At 33.5% G+C, this 25,520-nt stretch overlaps 3 protein-coding genes across 3 annotated transcripts in view; 1 reads left to right on the top strand and 2 right to left on the bottom strand.

The window, feature by feature from the left end:
• The window catches only part of LOC123666476, a 79,459-nt gene extending 73,363 nt beyond the window's left edge, over positions 1–6,096 (top strand). Inside the window, exons 89-96 of the mRNA XM_045600566.1 lie at positions 242–320; positions 1,180–1,333; positions 2,533–2,619; positions 3,411–3,531; positions 4,381–4,493; positions 4,713–4,803; positions 4,991–5,055; positions 5,919–6,096. Coding sequence (XP_045456522.1) covers positions 242–320; positions 1,180–1,333; positions 2,533–2,619; positions 3,411–3,531; positions 4,381–4,493; positions 4,713–4,803; positions 4,991–5,055; positions 5,919–6,014 — 806 coding nt within the window. The 3' untranslated portion in view covers positions 6,015–6,096. The remainder of the gene's footprint in view (positions 1–241; positions 321–1,179; positions 1,334–2,532; positions 2,620–3,410; positions 3,532–4,380; positions 4,494–4,712; positions 4,804–4,990; positions 5,056–5,918) is intronic.
• Positions 6,097–6,714: 618 nt separating this feature from the next.
• On the bottom strand, positions 6,715–11,262 carry LOC123666537. Its single transcript, XM_045600647.1, has 2 exons — positions 11,081–11,262; positions 6,715–7,711 (listed from the first exon to the last, which is right to left on the bottom strand). Exons 1-2 carry the CDS (start codon positions 11,232–11,234, stop codon positions 7,197–7,199), a joined length of 669 nt encoding a protein of 222 aa, XP_045456603.1. The 5' UTR covers positions 11,235–11,262; the 3' UTR covers positions 6,715–7,196.
• Positions 11,263–19,329: 8,067 nt separating this feature from the next.
• LOC123666541 lies at positions 19,330–21,008 on the bottom strand. Its single transcript, XM_045600651.1, has 2 exons — positions 20,795–21,008; positions 19,330–20,047 (listed from the first exon to the last, which is right to left on the bottom strand). Exons 1-2 carry the CDS (start codon positions 20,940–20,942, stop codon positions 19,458–19,460), a joined length of 738 nt encoding a protein of 245 aa, XP_045456607.1. The 5' UTR covers positions 20,943–21,008; the 3' UTR covers positions 19,330–19,457.
• Between the last annotated feature and the right edge of the window lie 4,512 nt (positions 21,009–25,520).

Raw genomic sequence — 25,520 nt, 5'->3', positions numbered from 1 at the left:
GGGGGAGGGTCTAATGAGATATCACGTCTATCATAATAGAAAATTTCAGAATACGTTACGAAAAAAAGTACACGTGATTTTTGGGTATGGTGGTTAGGGTAGTCTAAAACCTCACCACATCACCAAGGGCGGTAGGGGGTAAACAATTTGATAAAAACAGCACGTGGCTAATGGACGACCCCTATCTACCTTTTTTATTGTCTGTCTGACTATTATTATGTTAATTCAAAATCATTTTTAGGTGAGACAATGCAGCGTATAAAGGAAGAATCCACTAACAATCCTACGTACAGTACTCGTTCTCCTAGAGTTATTATAAAGTAAGTTTGTTTTTTAAATATTAAATATAAGCTTTGAGCCTCTTAATTGCCACTATAAAAGAAGGCAATAACATATACAAAAATTCATTACCACCCCAAGTGGCATAATCCTCGAGAGTGTGACGTGCCATCCGCTCTCTACACTTGTGATAGGCAGGGGTGGCCTCCTGACCCGTAACCTGATGCAGGTACTTACCGAAGCAGCCGTGCCTGGTAAGTACCTGTGTCAGTCTAAACCTAAAGGATAACAACCTGTGCCCCTTTTGACCCAGCGATGAAGATGAGAACGTATAGCGTCCAGTGTCGCTAAGCACGCGACTGATCCTTGATTGAGACCCCAGATCCTTCGTCCATCAAGCGTACAAGGCTCTCTGAGCTTGAGCACTGATCCTACGTATCTGGTCCATACTCAGAATTTGTCCTCAAGCTCAGAGACTCGACCGGTACCGGTACACTTCCGCAAATATCTGCGAAGGAGGGATCCCAGGGCGGATCAGTCGCGAGAAGTATCGGCGGCGTCCATTACACCATACGGTACCCACGTGTGGCTCTCACTGCTGTGATCCTCTGCAGTCTCTTTAAGAGAATTCTATTCTGGGCGGTGAGAGGTTCTGCAAAGTCTGGCGCTCTCGAGCCTCGAAGTGAGCTTTTTCAAGTGCGGACCAAAGTTCCATCGTCCCTCCAGGGCAAGGCCCAGATGTTTCATCTGGGTCTGAACTTGCTCCTCCGTGCCATTAATAACGATCTGCGCACCTAGGGGAAGGCCTTTGCGTGGACCGTGAAAAAAGAGGATATCTGTGTTGTATCTGTCTGAATTACTAATTTACATGTTTTCATAATGTAATATTTTTTTTTACAGGCTCTACAAACGAGTAGTAGATGTTGGTATAAATTCAGACCTAGTTCAGAAAGACCCTGAACTGAAGAAGACCCTCACCGAAATCAAATCAACCGTAGAGGAGAAAGAGTGGGAAGCAAAACGAGCTGACTCCTGGAAAGATATTACTTCTGAAGTGAGAATCACAACCTTTACATAAATAAACTGTCAATTAAACTAATCTATATATATATATCTATACAAGTGAATGTTTGTCTGTATGCCCTTTATAGAATCGTAAACTATGCATTTTATTATTTCATCATCTTCAGCAAAGTGTTGTGCATGAGCCCAACAAGGTTTTGAGTTGGTACGACAAAAAAAAGCGTAAAAATGCGCGCATGGTACAGCTAGTTCACTCATAAAATATTACATGCCACTGGTGAAATAAGCCTGAATAATACCGAGAGTTATAATTATGATTTTATGTTCAAAAAATATTTCAATTATTAATTTCAAATTGGTTTTCTATGCAGTTTCATCTCGAAAACAAACGTGTTTCAATTTTTTAAAGCAACCTCCAATAATCGCACAATTATCGCGCAGTCCATTCGCGCACGCTCGACACAGCCGTATTAATCTTACCTTGGTACGACCATGAATCAACTTTCCAAAAATACATTTTTTTATTGAATATAAACGCTCAATACAATTTTACAACTGATACTAAAATTTTAGTTCATTGGGCTATATAGCTTTTGAGCTACAGTTTTTAGATGCCATTCATCATCTCATCATCTTTCGGCCCTTATCCCACTTGTGTAGGGTCGGCACAACACGTTTTCCTCTTCCGTTCCTCTCTATTATTCGTCACTTCAGCGCTTACTCCTTTCTTTCTCATATACTCACTCACACAATCCTTCCATCGCTTTTTTGATATGCCCATCGCTCTTTGTCCTTCGACATTCATCCCTTATATTCTTTTACCACTATAACGTTCATCCCTCCTCATTACATGCCTATAACACGCTAACCTATCGCTCCTCATTTTCTCCGTCACGGGTGCTACTTTCAAACTTCCCCTTATGTACTCATTTCTAATCCGATCTTTCCTCGTCACTCCACACACCTATATCAGCATTCCCATCTCAGTTGCGTGCATTCTTTCATCCATCACTTTCGTTGCCGAACATTTTGATCCATACATTACGACAGGTCTTATGATCGTTTTATAGATTTCCCCTTAAGTTTTTAATTGCCATTGCAATTCCGATTACCTAAATTTTTTGTTATCGCTGTATTTTGACAAACTGAAAATCTTTCCAAAGAGTTTTATCGGCAATATTTTTTAGAATTTCAAGCAGATTTTCAAGTGTAGATGTGATGTATTTACAGATTTTGAGAAGAACAGGGCAAGTGGAATCTGCTTTGGGAGGAGAAAATATCTTCTTAAAACAACCCGAACCTGATCAGCCGATCTTTGTAAGTATATATCGCACTAGTAAAACAAAAAACATCATATTTAAGATGACCTTTTTTTGCATGCTCTAAGCGTTCTAAGCATGTTGTTTTTACAAAGAGCGCTACTATCATAGCTCATTCATTGACTAAATTGTTCAAATACCTATTGAACTGGATCGGGGAGTATCTCTTTTTCTCTATCACTGTCTGTTTGACTAGAGTTAGGGAAGTAGGAATATATCGTACATTTTTCTTAACAACGAAAAATATTACAAAAAAATTTCGAATGAACAAGAAATAACACACAGCGGAAAAATTGTAAACTATCTGCATTATTCTCCATACGTAACAAAGGGCTCCAAGTCAAGGATTTGATCTAAATTGTCTTAATCTGAAATATTATTATATTGAAATATGGTACTGTGTGTAAAACACAGTACCATAAGTGTTTTAACTGAGGTAGGGCACAGCAGGAATTTCCTGCTCAAAATATGGAGCAGCCCGACTGGGGTAGTACCTCGACCTGTTGGTGAGTAAGGTGACCAGAGCTCCTGGGGGGATTTGGGATTGGGTCGGCAACGCGCTTGCGATGCTTCTGGTGTTTCAGGTGTCTATAAGCTATGGTAATCTCTTACCATCAGGTGAGCCGTACGCTTGTTTGCCGACCTAGTGACATAAAAAAAAACTAGTGTGTTTAGACAACATGACTGAAGTAAAACTTACGAAACGTAACTCTGTCTCTTTCTATCTGCTCGTAACTGATATCTCCCTCTCAACTCGAACGCCTCGCCCGATAACCCCTGTCCGCGCAGGCCGCGGCGCACGACCTGCACAGCGCGGTGCGCGGCTGGGCGGCGCGCGACAACGAGATCGTCGCCGTCGCCAAGCGGACGGCCGTGCTCATGGCCAGGCTGTCCGACTATATGAACACAGGTAGCCTACTTTACAGGTAACATAAGTTTGACTGAAGTTCTTGTAAACATTTACTCCGTTTAAAATCTACCGCAATCGTAATTTAAGTACCTACATCAATGGAGAACAAAAAAATATATTGGAAAATAATGGATTTTGTATCAATCAGTCAGTTCAGCATCCACAAATTCGTACCAGACATACCGGTTTTTATCCTCATTCAACCTACACCGGCAATATTACGTAGATTTGTGTCTAGGAAAAATTAAATTAGTGGTATACGTAAATTATATTATACGACACAATTCAAATAATTTAGAAATGCTATTGTTATTTATGTAATACAATCAATTGTGGAGACTTGTCAAATAATATTTATCTTAAAACGTCAACAATTAATATTATAAATGAGAATGTAAGTTTGTTTCTCCAATAATATGTGTAAACTTTGTACACATATTCTTAGAGGTACTTTTTATTTTAAAATAATCAATTCAAGCGAAGCCGTGGGTAAAAGCTAGTGTGGTTATATTCTTTTATTTGCTAGAGCAGTTTCAAAGACGAAAGATAGATAAATATCACTTACCTAATCCTTCTATAAATCTGTATTCTTTACTAAAACTACTATTATTATGTACATAGCCCATTAAGCCCTGATTCTTGTAGGAATACTTGTAAGAACAACGGAAAAATCCACTAACTAACTATTCTTTAATATTGGCTTTGAAATATTCATCTGTTCCACTTGGTAATGTATAGATACCCTATACAAACAGGATTGATACGTATCCTAATCAAACATAGTTATTTATTATAAATCGTTTGTCAATACACGAATGCCTTAAAACCAGTTGAAAAATTAATCTTCAGGTAATAAGAGTGAACTCATATTTACATCAAACCTGATCGTCACGGCGTCGAGGGAGGTCGCAGAACTGGCTAAGAAGCTTGCGTTAGAGTGCTCTGATATCCGGATCAGAACCGTAAGTAACTAAGGGAATTGATAGCGGAGGAAATCTAGCAATTACATTCAATTCTAAGATAAGAACCCAAAGATATAATTTATTAAAACTGAAGATATGACTTCTTGGTTAAAAAATGGGTTAAAATAAAATATGTATTGACTATAGTACTTATTTATTACCTAGGTGGTAATTTTTTTTTATTATTGACATTTGTGTATCAAAACCAAAATTTTGCAGAATCTTTTGCAAGTCTGTGATCGCATCCCGACAATCAGCGGCCAGTTGAAGATGCTGACAACTGTGAAAAGCTCTTCTTTAGGACACCAAGGTATTGTACTTGGGCGATTATTTTTTTCTGTGTAATTACGTAAATCCAGTAGCGCGTAGGCTCAAGTCTTGTGATCTCAAATGCGATTCATAAATGACCAAACATCTAAAACCATTTAAGTTATGTACATCCTATAGACAAGGCACTGTTTAATTTAATTCTGACTGGTACTTCAAATTTTTAACAGGAAGTGCAGAGGACCAAGAGGCAATGAACATGCTGGTGGGCAATGCGCAAAATCTCATGAAAAGCGTAAGTGGTTTACTCAATATATTTTTGCTAGTGTAAGGTACGCTTCAGCCTTTAATATCCCTCTAGGCCTCTTTCCCCATGCAGGAGAAGGATCAGAGCTTAATCCACCACGCTGTTCCAATGCGGGTTGGCGGATATATTCCCTACTATGAGTAACGATCGCTATCAGGTGTACATGATAACAACCGGGACCGACGGCTTAACGTGCTCTGCGAGGCACGGTGGGGAGACCCCACAAGAAATGCACAAACACCCAAACCACGGCAAACACCTGTATGGCCAATACAAATGTTTGTCATGTGCGGGGATCGAACCCGCAACCGCCAAGCGCAACAGGTACAGTCCATGGCTGTAACCGTTGCGCCAACGCGGCGGCATAATATATATAAATATACGCGCAAGTACCTTCGGTTTTAGCTCTTAGATAAGCATAATAACACAAAAAGGTACCATTAAGAAATCCTACTAATATTATCGTTGAAAAATTTTGGAGGATAGATGTACATGTGTGTATGTTTGTTACTCTTTCACACAAAAAAAAAACTAAACTAATTTTTATGAAACTCGGTACGTAGATAGCTGGATATCTAGAACAACACATAGGCTACTTTTTATCCCAATATTTCCACGGGATCGAAAATTACACAGGTGAAACGGAATACACACGCAGAAAATCAATCGAAGCGACACTAGAATAATCACTGAAGGCTGAGATCCGCGTGCGACATGCACCGCGTTATTCGAAAACGCTTACTAGAACTTACACATTTCGACCATCAGCGCCCACAGTGTGTGACCAATGCGACTTTAAAATCAGTCTAAGACGTATTTTCAGATTTTTAACTGTATTTTTCATGTCACAGATCCAAGAAGTAGTGAAAGCTGCCGCGGGTGCCTCGGTGAAGATCATGTCACAGAGAGGATGCAGACTCAAATGGGTCCAGAGAACCTATTACTGACGTCACAAATTTGAAGAGACTATATATTTTGTACCATGAATCTGATTTATATTATTAAGCAATAAAATAAATAGATCTTAAATTTGGCATTTTTATTCACAATAAACTAGGTATAGGCATTTCGTGTTTATTCGCTTACAATGCTTCTGGTGTCGCAGGCGACTATAGGCTGCGGTAAACGTTTACCATCAGGTGGGCCATACGGTTGGTTGCTGACCAATTAGTATAATGAATCTTTTTTTAATATGTACGATTTTATTTTTGTGTTACCCACACATTAGGAATTCTAAACATTTTTGAATATCATATCAAAAATTGACCGCTCCAGCGGGATTCGAACCCGCGTCTCCGACTGACCGTGTCGGCGCTCTAGCCAATTAAGCTATGGAACGATGTACCCGCTAGAGCTTTTACTTTCGGTTTAAGCGTAACGGGTCATATCAAAAATTCATCATATCAAAAATTTCGCTCTAGTGGGTACATCGTTCCATAGCTTAATTGGCTAGAGCGCCTACGCGGTCAGTCGGAGACGCGGGTTCGAATCCCGCTGGAGCGGTCAATTTTTGATATGATATTCAAAAATGTTTAGAATCTTGTTTTATTGCGCAGCTAAGTCGCACAACCAATTTAGTACCTTCAATACTTACCTCTTAATATTGTACTGAATATACTTTGGTTATTGAACACCAATAAAAATAACTTTATACAAAAATATTTATTAAAAACATTCACTTAACTGTTACTTAAAATATATAAAACAATTCTTGTCGATACAAAACAATACACGTGATACCATGATTTAGGTTTGACAAAATGTAAAATCTTATTTTGTTTGCGCGTTGCATAATATTTATACACGTGTATGGTGAAATGCTGTTTAAAATATTATTTTAAAAATTCACATATTCATATATACCCGCGATATTTATTGCAGACCTTCAACTTTTATAGGAACAAAAATAAATCCTTTTTTTAGTTGGCCATATTCATGCGAATGTCAAAACACGCTGAAGCTTGGCTGAAAACACCGTGTGATCTTTTTAAAAGGTATTTTAAGATTTTATATTCTAGCACAAAGCTTAGCGTATTCTTAACTCGGTGAAGGCATTGTTCCTAATATTCACAAAATCGGCACATTTCTGAAATGTTTTCAAACCGACAAATAATCAGCCTCTTTATACCCTACCTCTTCGAATCACTACTACTTGGCTGGTCATCTTTATTAACCATCTGCTGCAACTCATAATCCTGAACAGCCTGGAAAATTTTACTTTTCGCCTGATTCAAGTAATAAGGACTGAATTTTCTCAGCGTCGAACCTATCGTTATCAGGAAGACGTCCAATGGATCCGCTGGATTTAGTTCTTGAAACTCTTTACCATATGTTCCGGAATCTTCCGAACGTTTCCGGAAACTTATATTCGGTTTAATTTCTCTCTCCTCGTGGCAATATTCACCTGTTTCGTTTTCAAACGCATCCGCTATTTCGACCGAACAGTCATTGGTTTCATCAAAGAACGCAGCGTATTCTTCATTGGTACTGTTCAAGTTGGATATTTTGAAATATGGAAGCAGCCATGCCAGTTCATCTTCGTACTTGTAGTTGTAACTCCTTTGGTTCGGATTCCTCAGTCTGTCCTTGATCTTGCGTCTCATTATGTCACGTATGTTCACCCATCGCGTTTTGCAGATTTGCGCTGAAATTTATACATCAATTATTTAAATTAATATATGCAAAATAACCTTTAAAGTATACATTTTAAAGAAAAGTTTAAAGCGGGCTGTAAAAAATTACACTACATTTATTTTCATTACTATTTTGAAATTATATAATAGTCACAAAGACGGCAGAGTTTTATTTAATTATAAGAATTGATATTTTATTTTCTTTTTTCCAAAACAGTATGTAATTATTTTGAAGACATTTTCAAACTTCCAACATAATTACGTTGGACTGTCATCAAGAATTCTCTAGTTGGTTTATAAGAATATCGAGGCTTTTTTATATATAATAATAGTTAACAATACAATACAGACTTTAACAATAAACAAAAAAAATATATGTGCGTGTGTGTGTGTGCCAAATATGTTTGTAATGTTTTTTTTTTTTTGTTGATTTAATGTGTTTTTAAGTATATTTAAAAAAAGTATTAGCATTCTGTACTCCTCTATATAAACTATAAGTGTGCGAAATTTTATACTCATCCGTACGCGCAATTTTCGTAAAGACGGGTACAAAGTTTTTGCTTCACGTAATATATAGACTAGCATACCCGTGCGAGTAATTCACACTAAAAAAGTAAAAAAATTAATCCGCCAACCCGCACTGGAGCAGCAGGATCCTTCTCCTACATGAGAAAAGAGGCCCATGCTCACCAGTGGGATATTACAGGCTGAAGCGAGCGAAGTAAAAAATTTACCGACCGCCAATCATTTTGACGTTGTTTCAAAATTAAAGGCGTCATATATAATTTTTTTAGTTATGGATGCCGGTAGACAAAGCATAAATCTATAAAATGATATATAATTTATGTGGAGTGATTGTGGGGTTTTTTTCTAAAAAGGGAGGCAAACATCTTAACCTTAGCGTATTAATATAATTATATGACGATATACTCGTATGTATATTAAGTAACAATCGCTCGGGTGTAGTGATGCGTGTGTCATGTACGCACCTAAACACCGGCGCTTTGTGGTCTCGAATCATGCTCGGGGTGGATATTAGTATTTACACAATACATTATTATTACATATTTACATATAATACATTATTATTAATACAATTACAAATTTCCTTTCCGGTTTCACGGTCGGGAGACCCATAAGAATAGACTGGATGTCTGTTCTTGTGGGTCTTTCCACCGTGCCTCGGAGAGCACGTTAAGCTGTCGGTCTCGGTTGTTATCATATACATCTGATAGTGATCATGGCATAGTGGGGAACATATCCGCCAGCATGTATTGGAACAGCGTGGTGGACTAAGCTTGGATCTTCCTCCTACATGGAGAAAGAACCGGGACCGACTGATTTTTCATTTTTAGATCGGTTTATTACACAATTAAGCGGGAGGCATGTCATTTGCGCGCGGAGTCTTTTTAACCGACTTACAAAAAAGGAGAAGGTTCTCACTTCGATTGTATTTTTTTTTAAATGTATTTTAACCTCAGAACTTTTGACTGGGTTGACCGATTTTGAGGATTTTTGTTTTAAACGAAAGGTGGTCCGTGTCATGTGATCCTTTTTGAGTTATATCTAGTAACTAGCTGCTGCCCGCGACGTCGTCTGCGTGAACGCTATACAGCACCAAAAATACCTACGATTATACCTTTTAAAATAACATTCATTTACCCGTTTCTTCTTTACATTTCATATCTACAGAAAAATCTCATAGACTACTTTAAAATTGTCTTGTCTACTTATATTCATTTAATTATGTTTATCGGCTTAGTTACTTATATTGCGTGATTTTTATAGTGTGAAGCTAGCTAGCATAATAACAACAACATTCAAATATGCGTCGTTAGATTACACGTTGTTACAGAATGCGTTGAAGAAATAAAGGTTCACTGCTCGTTCCGCGTAGGTGATAGCGTGATAATATGTAGCCTATATGTTGACCCGACTTCTTAATAATATTCGTGCCAAATTTGAAGTTAATCCATGCAGTACCTTTTGAGTTTATCCCGGACATACATACAGACAAACAGACACAAATTCTAAAAACTATATTTTTGGCTTCGGTGTCGATTGTAGATCAAACCCAAGTATTCTTTTAAAAAAATATTCAATGTACAGTTTTGACTTTTTTACCAATTTATTATATGTATAGATACGTATTTACTTGACTATTTATCGTCGACCTACCTTGTATTGTACCGCATAACTTCTCACTGGGTAAACCGATTTTGACAATTCTTGTTTTAATCAAAAGCCTATACTTGTAGTTCCATTTAAATTTAATCGAGATCTGATGACTACTTTTTGAGTAATCTTTGATAACGCGCATTTGCTTGACTATTATTTATTTATTATTTCGTCTACTTAGGTTGTATTAATTTTCGATGTAATTGAAGTCGGTTTTTTTTTTTTCGTTTACGAGCAAACAAATATTTTAATATTTACGTCTTTTTCAACACACATTGATACTCGATAGTTCACGACGTCAACACGAGCGCTGTCGACGCATCGTTATGCGTTGTTCTTTTCTTCCCTCAGGTGAAGGTACAGGAGAGAAGAGGAAAAGAGAGGAAGATGTGGGAAATATGTACGAGTATATGCGTTTCGAATAATAGTTACATTTAAAAAAAAAGAATCTATGCGTTGTGGCGCCAACAATAAAATGTCATAGCTTCATTACTGCTGTGGAGACAACATTTTTAATACTATCTCATCGATACAACTATACAAATAAATTGCGTGTTTGTAATATTAAAATAACAGCTTTTACTAAATGCATACGGATGTATACACGATGCATATACCAAAATGAAATGTTTTTAAATTTTTGTCTGTCTGTTTATTCCGGCTAATCTCTGAAACGGCTGAATCGATTTTGACGCGAGTTTCACTGGCAGATAGCTGATGTGGTAAGGAATAACTTAGGCTACTTTTATTTTAGAAATTTATTTATTTTATAACTCTGCGAACTGAAAAATAACTTTTTTGTTAAATACCACGCGGATGAAGTCGCGAGCAAAGCTAGTGTTATATTATTATTTCGAATATTTTACGTACATAATAATGTATTAAAAATAACAATAACTAAACAAGGACAATAATTATTTCAATATTGAAAACATCAACCTAATTTACTTTTTATTTATTTATCCTATTATTGATTGTTTCGATGCGTTAATTTCAGGAACGAAATGTTCAAATTTAAAAATTATTTTTGTATTGGTTAGTCCATTTATCGAAGAAGGCTATAAGCTACATTAATTTGTAAATTTTTTCAAATAAACGTCGGCGAAACCGCTATAACATAAGTAATACCGGTATACAGAATACATAAATCAAAATATTAGTCACTATAAAAGAACAATATTCTAATATTCATTATAACTTACCAGGTCGATTTAGAGAATCACCAATTTTCTGCCACACAACCTCTCTTGTATCAAAGTCTAAATACTTAGCATTTTTCGAGTCATAAATTATTGGATTTTCTTTGACTAACGAAAGTAATTTTAAATCTAATGCCCTGTTGAATGGTAAAGACATTTTGCAGTGCTCGCGTGACGGGTCTGAGACGACTCCGACTCGGAAAAGTATTGCCAGCTCGCGTTATTGTGTTTACCCTAAAATTTGTTTGGTTACACATTTTTTTTATAATTAGTTACTGTTGAAATTTGTTGTTTTTACTTATTTGATGTGATTAATAGTAGATTTATACATTTTATTAAATACATTCCTAAAATTAATAATTAATAAAAAAATTATAAATTAATAATTAATTCATAAATAAATACTTTTCGATATTAAAAATTATTGTAAGTTTCATGTCATTAGCGAGTAACAAAACGTAAATATTATTTTTAGATTTTTCTTTTCGTAGCACTGTGGCCTTTATCTTCATATTATCTCTTGCTTTATTATAATTAAAAATCATCAGCATACGAATAATTACAAATAACATAAGGAAAATTATCCATACCACCCATTTTTTACAAACAGAAATTTAAATATTATACATATATTGGCTCGAGTTTGTCTTCATTACTATGGCGTTTGTCGTATGATGTCCAGAATGCGTGCAAACTTATATATTACAAGTGAAAATAATATTATCAAGCAAAAAAAAAATTAAGCAGCTGACGTCTTGGCATATGTATTTTAATTATATTATTTAATGGTTTATGCGACACACGTCGTTCATATTCTGTAAAACACTACTACTTTTCGTAACGTTCTTGTCAAGCATTCACCAGCTTACTACCCAAGTGGAGCGTGCGTAAAAAAGATTCACTTCAAAACTAAATCGTTCTGTTAAACTTAATTTAACTTTTATAAATTAAAAATTTTCCCCATAATCACAAATAACTATTTACTTGGCAGCCCAACACGAGCAGGCGACGGCAAGGGACGGCAACGTCGCGGTCACGAAGCGGCCGCGCTGAGCGCTCCAGTCCGCTCCACTCGCCAACTAAACACGCCCCGCATATTGTATAAATAAGTACCTGAATAATATTAAATATACAAGCCTCTACTTAATCTTAATATAAAAATTGCTTCGATTTTGATTAGTAGATTGTCATTTTACAAATTAAAGTTATATTAGTCCTACTTTATAAATGTCACAATTTTTAAGGATCGATTTTTAAATTTTTAATTCTATCTCATCAATTATCAATTTTTATGTCAATTTTAAATATTAATTCTACTTATTTTTCATCTTTGGATATTGGTTATTTTCTTATGAACGCGAAATTTTGTAAGTATGCATAAAAGTATGTTTGTTAATATTTTTCAAAAAAAAAAATACCTTCGCTTTGTTATAACACTTAGTAGTTACGTAAATAGTTGACGATCTAGAATAACACGTGGACTACTTTTTACACCGATATTCCTACTGAATTCTAAAATTACGCTGACCGTACCGCAATACACAGCTAGTTTTTAACCGCCTTCAAAAAAGGAGGAGGTTGCTCAATTCGACCGTATATATAGATTTTTTTATGTATGTTCGGGGATAACTCCGTCGATTATAAACCGACTTTGATAATTCTTTTTTTTTTTGGAAAGGAGATATCCCTAATTTGATACCATGATAAGGAAACCAGGATCTGATGATGGGATCCAAGAGAAATCGAGGGAAACTCTCGAAAATCCGCATAACTTTTTACTGGGTGTACCGATTCTAATGATTGATAAAAAGTGTAGCGGCGCGAGTAGGGTACAGCTATTTTTATTTATTTAATTGTATTCGTAGCTTCCACATGGCTACCACTGATTCGGAATGTAGATTATGCGGAGAAGAATCCGCAAGAAACTCCGCAATATGTTAAAGTGTACTTGGAAAAGGATATAATATCTAATAATTAATATTTATGTTTGTTTTAATTATGGCCTGTTGCACCAGTTATGGATAAAGTTTATCCTGCAAATAAGTTACGATTAGAATTTAACAGTACGGGGTAGAATGCGTCATTTGGGCAAAGGTATTTCACCTCCATTAATAGATAGTTTTTGTTTCATTTGTGCGAATAGAAAAATCTTATAAATAAAGTTGAATTCGACGGTGAAAAAGAACTTTTATCTGTCGGATACCGTCATCTGTCAAATAGCGTTATCCAAAGCTGTTGGCTTTGATGTTGACATTTAAAATTTTAATTAAGTTTTAGTACGTATTATTACAAGCCTTTACGAATATATTCTCTATATAAGAATAAGATAATGATAAGAATATAAGAATATATTTTAAGAATATATTCTATAAAACCTCCAATTTTTTTTTTTTTTTTGAATTAAAAAAAAGAATATATTAGTAATGTTATGTACAGTTCAGATAAATTAAAAAAAAAATTATATATTTAACTAGCTCTGGCCCGCGGTTTCATACGCGTTAATTTGAGAAAAAATAGCCTATAGCCTAAGCATATAAATGTGCTAAAGAACACAAAAACGATTTTGCATTTCAAAGCAATTCCTCCTGAGATTAGCGCGATATAAACAAACTTTTTAGCTTTATAATATTAATACAGATATATGATAATTTGATAAAACCTATTTATCCATTTGATTGTACTGATATAGGCTGCAGTAAGTGTTAACACAGTTAAAAATTTGGACACGTAGCCCATCACGTATTAAGAATTAGAATTAATAGAAAACCGAATGTCGACAAAAGTGGTTCGAAAGTCTTGAATAAAGAGATTTGGAGTTTACTTGAGTTTACTCCTTAATAATCGATTTTCATATAAGGCCCCCAGGTATGAAAAAAATGAGGAGTTAAATCTACTGAACGAATGACCTGGTTGCGTTTTTGTTAATTACGTTTTCTAATAGCGCCAACGCGCTAGATGGCGTTATTTGCTTCGTTTATTTACCATTTGATATGGTATTAATCTTTTTCTTAGACTAGTAAGCCTTTTTTGTGCCTATGTAGACAGTCGATTTAAAGGAGTAATCCAGTCATGTGTCGGAGCTGACACACTTTTTTAAATTTATTTTAGATTTTTTAGAAATGACTATGAAACACTGTATTTTTTTTTTGCTTACAAACGAAAAAAATCTACTTCAATTACATCTACCAGTAGTACAACGTAGATGGATGAAAAACTTTGTCAAGTAGATACGCATTATTAAAGATAATTCTATTTACTCGTCAGATATCGATCATAATTATTGAAACAAAACATGACAAGCACTAGTTTTCGATTAAAAAAAGAATTATTGAATTTTTTTTTGTCACTAGGTCGGAAAACAAGCGTACGGCTCACCTGATGGTAAGCGATTGCCGTAGCTTATAGACACCTGCAACACCAGAAGCATCGCAAGCGCGTTGCCGACCCAATCCCCAATCCCCCCAGGAGCTCGGGTCACCTTACTCACCAACAGGAACACAATACTGCTTGAAAACAGTATTATTTTGCTGTGATCTTCTGTAAGGTCGAGGTACTACCCCAGTCAGGCTGCTCCGTATTTTGAGCAGGAAATTCCTGCTGTGCCCTACTGTGTGTGTTAAATTTGTAAAATTGATATACTAAATAAAAAGTTATGAGGTAAAATAGAACGTAGGTCCACAAAAAAATATTTCATTACTAGCTACCCGGACAGACTTCGTTCTTCCAAAAGTTAATAGTAGAATGTTTTTTGTATTGAAACCTTCCTTGGGGCTTAAGGAACACACAAAAAAAAATGCCGAATTGGTCGAGCCATTCTCGAGTTATGCGCTTAGCAACATTCATTTTTATTTTTATGGATAATTATTTTATTAAATAAAATCATTTGGGCGCGATTTTATTAAGCTACCTGTCAGATATGAATTGATATACTATGTATTATCTTACATATGTACTTACTGAATCATTATCATATCTTAAACCGTGAGTTAGTTGTAACAATGTAGCTGACATCATGACATGCCCTAACTTACGTCACTTATGTCCTACTTTTCAAATATTAAAAACTTCTCTTGTAACTGAAGAATCTTGAATCAACTTCAGTTATTAAAATTAAGTTATATGTAAAGTCACTGGGACAGATTGGATTATTAATTTTTTCATTATAGTCTGGAGCTAAAGGAAACAATACGAGATTCTAATCGTGGATCATTTTCTTAAGGATATAAATAAAAGCGATTTTGCAAAAATGCTTCAATGAGACTGAAGTAACCCACTTAGGTTAATATTGTATGTATTAGCGTCGCTGTTTTCGCGAAATTTAGATTAACACTTTCATAAATTTTTAAATGGTTCAATAGCTTAAAGCTACCGAGTTTTTGTATTAAAACTGGATATAGTTACATAGTTTAATGTTTTATTTGGTTTGTCAGTGTTATACTGACGATATTTGCTATTACAGCGACGTAATATAACTTACTTTGTATTTTTGAACTCACGACTTATGATATTCTTGCGCACCATTAATTTTGTTCATTTAAACAAATGTGATTTAAGAGCCATTTCACAATTTTACGCTCTGCATGTTTAGGTAAATTTGGTCGCATCGCGCGAGTCGTACGAGCCGCGCGATCTTTGTGCTAGTACGTATAGTGTGACAACCAAAAGACCATCGTGATCATTTTCTGATGTATAATAAAAATTATAACTATGGTATAAAATGTTTTTTACATAATTAATTTGTTAAAAATTTCAAGTATGTTATATAACAACAGTCAATAAATTTAAAATAAAATAAAAAAAATCAATTTTATGAAACAATTTTTTTAAGTTGATTTAGTTTTTTCAGTTTACGAATGAATCTAATATTTACGATATGAATAAAAAAGCATTTAATGACATCGACACCGACAAACGTATTAATTAACAAATAACAAGACAAACAGATTGAAATGCCTATTTGTATTGATAGTGTGAGAAAAGAAAATTAAATTATACATTTGTTTACAGAAATTATCATTATATTATTTTACAGTCATTTTCGTAATATGTTTATTTTATTTATATTTTATTATGAAAGTATCAAATGCGTTTTATCCGCTATAACAACAGGCGCTTGGCGCGTGTGAGCGAAAGAGACGGCTGCGCAGAATTTGGCGTGGACCTTACCTCTAAGAGCGCTAGCGCTCGACTGATTTACCGGGCTTGATGCGTGGCAATATATACTATCTTTTTATTATTTAATATAAAATGTATTAAAAATAATTACATCTTTTAATTATTTTTTTTTTTGTATTCCTTAATGATGTAAGTTTACTTTGATGAAGATAGTTCGTTAAAATTTCTTAGTTTTCTAAGAGAAATATCGCTTTTAAAATTGTACTTATTTGGAAAATATTCGTAACTTTAAATTTTTTTTATCGTTTAATAGAGACACAAATGGAATAAAAATCTATGATAGTGGACAACAAAATTATATTGCACATATTATGATATTTTTTTAAAATGATTTCAACGTAGAGGTTATTGAAAAGTAGGACTTCAAAGTATACATTGCGACCGTTTACCCAGGGAGGAGGCTGATGAAAAGGTTGATAATTTTATACACATAATATAAATCAAAATTCTGATCTGACTATGGACTACAACAAAGGCTGCTCTATTATATTTCAAGAATATAAATTACATTATTGCATCCAACACTGAGATTAACGACGTCAAAATATTACAATTTCGCGGATTGTTACCGATTTTTGTGAAATGGCTCTTAAGGAAAATTTGTTAAATAAAGCTCCGTAAAGCGTTATATTGATGATGGATGATACTTGATAGTGAAAATTAACAAAATTAAAATGACTACTACTTAAGCATTAATTAGTAATATTCAATTTATATTATCATTTAATAGAAAATTTTGAGTATTTTTTTTTTGTGATATTTCTATATTAATATTTTTACCATAACTGTCGGTTTTTACTGTTGTGACTTTGTTGTAAATATAAGTGTTTATATTGTTTTCTATCCCTTTTCCCATTACGTCATTGTTTTTGGCATTCTTTTTAAAAGAACATACCGCAAAAATGACCTAAAATCGGACTGACATTTATCCTGTGTTACTCATATTTTTAGGACCAAACATACAACATCTAGAGCAGAAAGTAGGTCACTGCAAACTGCGCCAATAAAATCAAAGTTGAAATACGAAAAAAAAAAAACACAAACGCGAAAAATCATGCATGTATATTGTTCGACTTTTGCTAAACCTACGCAAAAAAATTCGAAATACATTTAATTTTCTATACTTATTAAAACCTTATACTTTTAATCTAATATTTTATATATTTTTATTTATTTTAGTATCCATAACTATCCTATTTAATAATTATTAAATTCTACTAATATTTATTTTTGAAAACCTATCAAATTATATTACAAGAATAAATATATTAACGTACAACACGCTGGAGTCAGTAAGTGCCAATACTAACGCTAGATGTCACTGATAGTAAAAATTATTCTCAAAAACTCTCCTTTGGCAGTCCGGTAGAGCTAAATTATTAACTATTTTAAATTAATTTAAGAATAGTTAAAACAAAAAATTATATAAAACGATTCAGACAAAAAATAAAAACGAACTTTTTTTATATATTTCTTCTTTCTTCATATGCGTGCGTGCATAACTTTTGACGAGGCAGGGAAAGGACATAAAGGAAAGAATATAAAAAAAAGATGTATGGACGAAAATAATTGTGTTTGCTTCCAAACAAATAAAAAACGACTTCAACGACTAGTAATACAACGTAGGTCGACGAAAAGATAATATAGTAAATACGCATTAATAGATATAACTCAAAAAGTGCTCGTCAAGTAAAAATAAATACAATAATATATTTAAAAACTATCTCAAAACAAAATTAAGACAGTTTACACGAAAAATCACGAACCGCAGACACTCCGCAGAAAATATACAAATGCTTCGTATTACATAGAAGTAAACGTGCGTTCGTTATACGTTTTATCTTTGCCTTCTCGTATCGATTGTGTCGTGTCGACACGTCACGATCGAGTTACTTGCCCCTACCACTGGAACTAATCTCGATTCTTACATTGAGATTTAACATTTCGCATGACACTGTCAAAATAAGAATTAGTGAATTAGCATCAAAACAAGAGTTAGTTAAACAAGTAGTAGTAGAGAGAGAAAAGGAGGAAGAGGTCTACGCCAAGCAGTAGAATGTTACAGGTAGAATCAATCAATTAGTCATTTGACTCTACTGGCAGTCACTAATCAAAGTGAATGCATGAATAATTCTTAGAAAATTATTATCCTTTATATCTGGCATTGAATAACTTGTATGTCATCGTTTGTCAACACAGAAAGCTCATAAAACGAATGAATTAATAAAAATAAAAATATCCTACATTGTTAGCAAAATAATTTGTGACAAATTGGAGCAGATAAAGATCATATAACATACAGTCATAGACAGTAATATGCATGTTTATTTTTCTGATTGAGACAGCTTACTAAATGTGCTATTCTAACATTTTCATTTCAATGAATAAAATTCTTGTAAGGTGTTGATTTAACAACAGCCAACAACATTTTTATGAATGAAATAAAATAAATAAACAATCCTTTTGAAAAAGAAGGAGGTTAAAGAAAATTTGTGATCGGATTACTACAACTAGGGATTTTTATTTATTACAACGCAGATTTATAAGTTTTAATTGCAAGACACATTAAATTTATGAAGCAGAATTATATATATAGCTTCATTTTTTCATTGTTCATTAATTTCCAGGTTATATGCTGGTTTCTTTACGTAATTTAACTTATTATTTTTATTCATCAAGAATGGTGTTTTATACCAGATTCCAACTATGTGTCTTAAAAATGATTTTGTAATTATAAATAGATTTATATTAAAAAAAAAAAAAAAAACATCTACATCAAAACACATTTTCTTTGTGAAGTGTCACTTATTTAAACTATTATTTACTGTACAATAGGTACTTAAACCTAATACATAGAATAAATAAATGTATTTCTCGACATTTATTGTAAAACTAAACTAAATTTAATGTTCATTTACATATATTGCACAAATAGTTTTTACTTAATCTTAACTTTTTTTAAACAATAATTTCAAATATACGTTTTAATATCTTTTAGATAACCAAGTCTCTCTAAAAACTACATAATATAGCCTTACATAGATCGATAAACTTTCGAATTAGTACAAAGAATCATATTCAATCATAATATTGTGTATATTCACATTGCCTACATCTTTAAGCGAACTGATGATTCTACAAAAGATCGACCAAATCTGCGGAATTATAACAAGACATGGTCAATAAACAAAACTAATTGCAACAATTATTGCATATAAATCGATTCTGATGTCGATATTTTGATATCATGAGGCGTTGTTTCATTGTGTTGTTGTTTTTGAACTATTTGTTGTAGATCGTGCTCTTGCACGACAGAAAATATTTTACTTTTAGCAAGATTCAAATGATAAGGGGAGAACGTCTTTAATGTTGCACCAATGCTTAATAAAAACGCGTCTACTGGATCCGTGGAATCGAATTCTGATGGTATCGGGGGGTCGTTTGGCGTTGGTGTGCTCATCGGATCGATAACCTCCTCATACGTTCGCCTCTTCTTCTTTTTCTTCACACTGGATTTGTAATAACTCTTCAGTTTAGATTTTTTAATAGGTTCATCTGAATTATCACTATTGATGGCGACTTCATCGCCACAATCTTCATTCCCGTGGTCGTTGCTCCGTTCATCTGATTCAAATTCTTCGTTTTGTAATATCACGTCTTTATAGAATGGTCGTAAGAACGATATTTCATTTTCATATTTATACATTTTCGGTCGCTGTCCAGGTACCAAGTTTTTTCTCAAAATACGCCTGTATACATCGCGTATGTTAATCCATCTCACCTTACAGTCAGCCGCTAAAATTATAACAGTTTATTATCAATACATATAATAAAACTGTAACGGGTCGCTGTCTGTACATTTAAGATATACTAGAAAAAATATTATTAGGACCTTCATCAACGCAAATAGCACCCAAAACAATGATTGTCTCTCTGTTTTCACTAATATATATTATGAGGATATTGTGGTAAGCTTAGCTTAACATTTTGTGTTTCTTTCATGTCAATCGGTTCATAAATATAAAAGTTATGCTAATTTAAAGAATCACGTCGAACGTGTAAATTCCCCGCGGACGTAGTCGCGAACACAGCTAGTGTGAAATAAATTAGTAACAAAACATTACTTTTATACATTTCTTGGGTGTAAGCGTCTGTTTTTTTTTTTTTTTTTTTTTTTTAATATTATTTAGTTTTAAAACAAAGATGGAATCAGAGTTTCAAAATACATAAAAATCAATTTATTACCTATAACTGTCATTTTAGGGAGTTAACCGTTGCTCCTTGTAAATCATCTAAAATATTTGTAATGGATTTAATACACGAACAATAATCAAATCATAAATACAATTTTACAGTTCATTCATTAATAAACATTTAGTATTTTAAACGTTTTATATATTACTTTCCTTATTATTAAACAAACGTTCACACGCAAAACTCATCACCATCATAAAAATCGTAAGCGAAAATCGTTCGAGTACTAGTAGTAAACACGTGTCGACCTCCCGTCGTAAATTATAAATACAGGCGAAAGTCACTCACCGGATCTTTTGAGTTCGTCTCCTATCTTCTGCCATGTTACTTCCCTCATGTTAAAATCCATATATTTAGCATTGTTATGGTCGTATAAGACAGGGTTATCTCTGACAAGTCTTATTAATTTGATGTCGAGTTTGTCGTGGAATAGCATCGGAGCAATGTGGCAACGTCGCCTACGAGCTTCAGATTCGTCGTTCCCCGGTCGTCTGCCGGTCGAAGAATCGATGTCGACGCTCGTATGCGGTGTTGCCAGCTTTCAAAATGTATTTTTAATTTCGTGCATATTATTTCAATATTTATTATCTTAATACGTACATATGCATTTGTTTTTATTTAAATGAAGTCTTTTATAATATAAGTTCCAGCATATTCGTTCCAAAGTTAAAAAAAAAATTATGTATTCAAGTATGCTTCAAAATTGGAATGAAGAAATAGAATTGTCATTTTACAATTAAAATTATAGGTTTTACTTTAAGTTAATGAATTATAGTTAAAAGAAGCTACCACTCATTCAGAATGTAGATTCTACGGAGAAGAATCGGCAAGAAACTCTACAGTTACTCTTTTATAAAATATATTTTATATTAAGTTTATCCTTACTTAATAAAATAACTTATTACTAACGAGTTAATGTATTCAAATGTCGTAAGTGGATTTGTGTAAAAGGGGACAAGATTTGTGTTGAAAATAATTTAATGAATTATAAGTATATGCATTAATTTGTATATTTAGTATTCGAGATGTTATATATGTAATAAAATTATTTATTTGCAAAGTATTGTACGTTTTGTTTTGACTTTTGATTTGATTCTAACATAAATTAATAACTATAAAAATATTTATTTGCAATGGTTAAAATGTTAAAGGGCGTAAGTATATGTTATGTTATATTTGTTATTATATGTTATAGTTGGTATATGAATTTATTTATTTATTTATTTAAATAAATAAATGAATAATAAATAAATAAATGAATTAGTTTGCTTGTGTTTTGCTTTTTTGATGACTTTAAAGAAGAACAAGGTTCTATGCTTAGCTAGGTGTAGTGTTTTGTTATTTTCGTACGCTGTAATCTAAGTTGTGCGTTGATTCAGCCTGTAACATTCCACTGCTGGGCATAGGCTTCTCTCCATGTACGGAAGAATTAGAGCTTAAACCACCACGCTGCTCGATTGCGGGCTGGCGGATATAATCCTACTAAGAGTAACGATCGCTATCTGGTACTTATGATAACAAATGGGACCGACAGCTTGATATGCTTTCCGAGACTGGGAGAGCCACATGGACAGGCATCGAAACCGGAGAGAAATATTAGTAAATACAAATATCCATCTCGATCAGAAATCGAACTCACAAACCGCTGGTGTGTAGGCGCTGACGACATACGGTCCACTAAGTACACCAGAGCGGTTGTCAGCTGAGGCTAGCATTTTGTTAATTACCTAGTGATACAATTTTATTACACAACGCTGGATCAGCGAAACTTTATATTAAAAATATTTTGCAACACTGCTGATTGAAGAAAGGTTACAGTCATTGAGATTGTTATATAGACAATTTTAATAAAAATAGTTTTAATTTTGTTCAAAGTAGGTATTTATAGTTGACATTGTTGAGAAGCCCTGTGGCCCGTGCTAGCTTAAAAAAAGCTGTCTTACAGGCCACAGCGTCTTCCCCAAAACTAGTTAACAGAAACATAAATGCAAATAATTTCTACTCAAAGATGACAGCAACATCATAATAAAACAAAGTTTAAATTCAAATAAGGGAAAAAAAGCTGATAACAGCTTAAATAAGTTATTGCTCTTAAAAACAACAAGGCGGTCCTTATTTACTTAGTGTTCATCAGTGACTCCAATGCTATGTAATAAAATAAAAATAGGTAAAAAAACTTTTTAAGTTAAACGGTTTTATGTTAAACATACATTGCAATGTTTAAGATAAATGTACTAAAAACCAAAAAATAATAAAATAGATACAGTCGTGGGAATTATAAACATATGCATAGACTAGACTAAAATAAAACCGTGGGGCACGTCAATTGTCTACAATCGTTGATTAAAATGTTTGTTTTGTAATGTTACACTATAATTAGGCAGTTGTTCAACCGACAAAGATGGACGTGTGATAAGTAGGGCTAGAATGTGGAAACAAGCTAGCAAGCTCGATTATAAACGAGTTTTAGGGTTTCATAGTGGTGAGCGAGTAGTACTTTTATCATATATTTTGTCGATTAAAGACAAACTACGAGCAGTGAAACGATTCCTCGCCAGCCAGCAGTGTGAATGTCCAACGATAAACTAGTTGAAACATCTCTTTTATTTACATGGAGTGTATAACTATTGGAATTTCCATGAGCAAGAAAATAGTAAGTAATTTCCTCACCGTCTGCGGGCCAACTGCCTATTTTAACGACGAATTAAACGATTCTTCTATCGCACATTAAGTCGATAATTTGTAGACAATTGACGTGCCCCACGGTTTTATTTTAGTCTAGTCTATGCATATGTTTATAATTCCCACGACTGTATCTATTTTATTATTTTTTGGTTTTTAGTACATTTATCTTAAACATTGCAATGTATGTTTAACATAAAACCGTTTAACTTAAAAAGTTTTTTTACCTATTTTTATTTTCTAGTTTTTAGTTTTTATTTCGCATTCTGTTTAATTCATTTAGTGCTTCATTATTGCAAGGCCCATCTTAAATATTGAGGTTGTATAGTGCACTGTATTCTTCTTGTCAAGCCCTTTTATTTGATACCCATATTGGTGGGATTGATAAAAAATTGTTATCAGACATTTGGTAGCGGCGGCCAGCTTAGATTTCAATTTTGCATAGTAAATTGTATTCTACTTGTTGAGACCTTTCATTTGATACCCATGTTGATGGGATTGATAAAACCTAAGTTTTCCGCCATTTTGTAGAGGCCGCCATCTTGGATTTTAATTTTATATAGTACATTGATTATACTGGTTGAGCACTTTCATTTGATACCCATATTGATGGGATCGATAAAACCTACGTTATCCGCCATTTTGTAGCGGCCGCCATCTTGTATTTCAATTTTTTATAGTATATTGTATTCTGCTTGTTGAGCCCTTTCATTTGATACCCATATTGATGGGATTGATAAAACCTACGTTATCCGCCATTTTGTAGCGGCCGCCATCTTGGATTTCAATTTTTTATAGTATATTGTATTCTGCTTGTTGAGCCCTTTCATTTGATACCCATATTGATGGGATTAATAAAACATAAATTATCCGCCATTTTGTAGCGGCGGCCATCTTGAATTTATAATGATAATGAATAAACATAATTGTATTGTCACCAAAATCCAAAGTGTATACAAAATTTCAGATTAATCGGTTGACAGGAAGAGGGTGAAATTTGAATTACTAAATTTGACCCAAGAATAAATAATAAATAAAAAATAAAACAAACGGGGTGAGCTAAATAAAACCGTTTAATAATAAGCCCTTTTAATCACGTATAATAAGTTAGTAAAATAAATCATATTAAAATTACTGGCATCAAGGAAAGGGTCGCAGAAATAAGACAATATTTCTATAAGAATATATATTTATTATAATAATTACATAGTAAATTGTACCTAAGCATACTTCTATTGCATGTTATTCTATTCAATCATATGTAACGCTATATCACACATTCTCACTCACCTACACAATGCTTTTACACATAACGAAGAAAAAATATAGAATTATTTCTCAAACTAACAATAAAAAGCAATAAAAGATTATTTCTAAATATAATATGTTTTAGTAAAATCTATAATATAAAAATGAGTCGCTGAATGTGTTGCTAAGCGCAAAACTCGAGAACGATTGGACCGATTTCGCTAATTCTTTTTTTAAAATATTCCTTGAAGTACGAGGATGGTTCTTACGGAGAGAAAAATTCTAAAAAAAAAAAATTTAAATGTCCTGAAAAAGTCTAAAAACAACACTTTTCTATACTCCCATACAAAAGATTTGTGAAAATACTTAAAAGTCAATTTGAACTTTAATACTATACGATAAAGTTTGTGTTAGGCGATACGAAGTTCGCCGGGTCAGCTAGTATGTAGATATATTGGGTATCACGAGTCAGCCTGAAATATCCCACAGCTGGGCATAGGCCTTCTTTTCCGTGTAGGGAAAATATCGATATTATGTAACTAGTACTAGTATTAGAAATTATCATTGAAGATGTCCGTTTATATAATACATATAGAGTGTGTACTAGCTGTGCCCACGACTTCGTCCGCGCGGAATTTCACATTTTTTTTTTCAGTTCGCATAGTTAAAAAATAAATAAAGTTCTTAAATAAAAGTAGGCTGAGTTACTCCTTATTACCTCAGCTATCTGCCAGTGAAAGTACCGTCAAAATCGGTCTAGTCGTTTCAGAGATTAGCCGGAACAAACAAACAGACAAAAATGATAAAAAAAATTATTTTGATATATGTACCGTGTATACATCCATATACATTTAGTAAAAGCGGTTATTTTAATATTACAAACAGACACTCCAATTTTAGTTATTTGTATAGATAATAATAAGCAAGAATATCTATACAGGAAACGATTACAATGATTACAATTGTAACTCAGCTGATGGCTGTACGTAAGAAACATTTACAAAAAAAAGCCTCTGAAAGCAATAGAAGGCAAGATGATTATTTTTGGGACTTTTGTCGGTATGTTTATTTTAGAAATCGGAAT

This window comes from Melitaea cinxia, chromosome 26, assembly GCF_905220565.1.
Source record: "Melitaea cinxia chromosome 26, ilMelCinx1.1, whole genome shotgun sequence".
In the NCBI taxonomy this organism is placed as follows: domain Eukaryota; kingdom Metazoa; phylum Arthropoda; class Insecta; order Lepidoptera; family Nymphalidae; genus Melitaea; species Melitaea cinxia.
This window is presented reverse-complemented; position numbering and strand designations above follow the sequence as displayed.

Excerpts from the sequence above, each read along its gene's own strand:
- LOC123666537 (XM_045600647.1), bottom strand. The coding sequence starts at position 11,234 with ATGTCTTTACCATTCAACAGGGCATTAGATTTAAAATTACTTTCGTTA. Across the intron at positions 7,712-11,080 it reads TGATTCTCTAAATCGACCTG|CGCAAATCTGCAAAACGCGA; the intron begins GTAAGTTATAAT and ends TATAAATTTCAG.
- LOC123666541 (XM_045600651.1), bottom strand. The coding sequence starts at position 20,942 with ATGCTATTCCACGACAAACTCGACATCAAATTAATAAGACTTGTCAGA. Across the intron at positions 20,048-20,794 it reads AGACGAACTCAAAAGATCCG|CGGCTGACTGTAAGGTGAGA; the intron begins GTGAGTGACTTT and ends TTATAATTTTAG.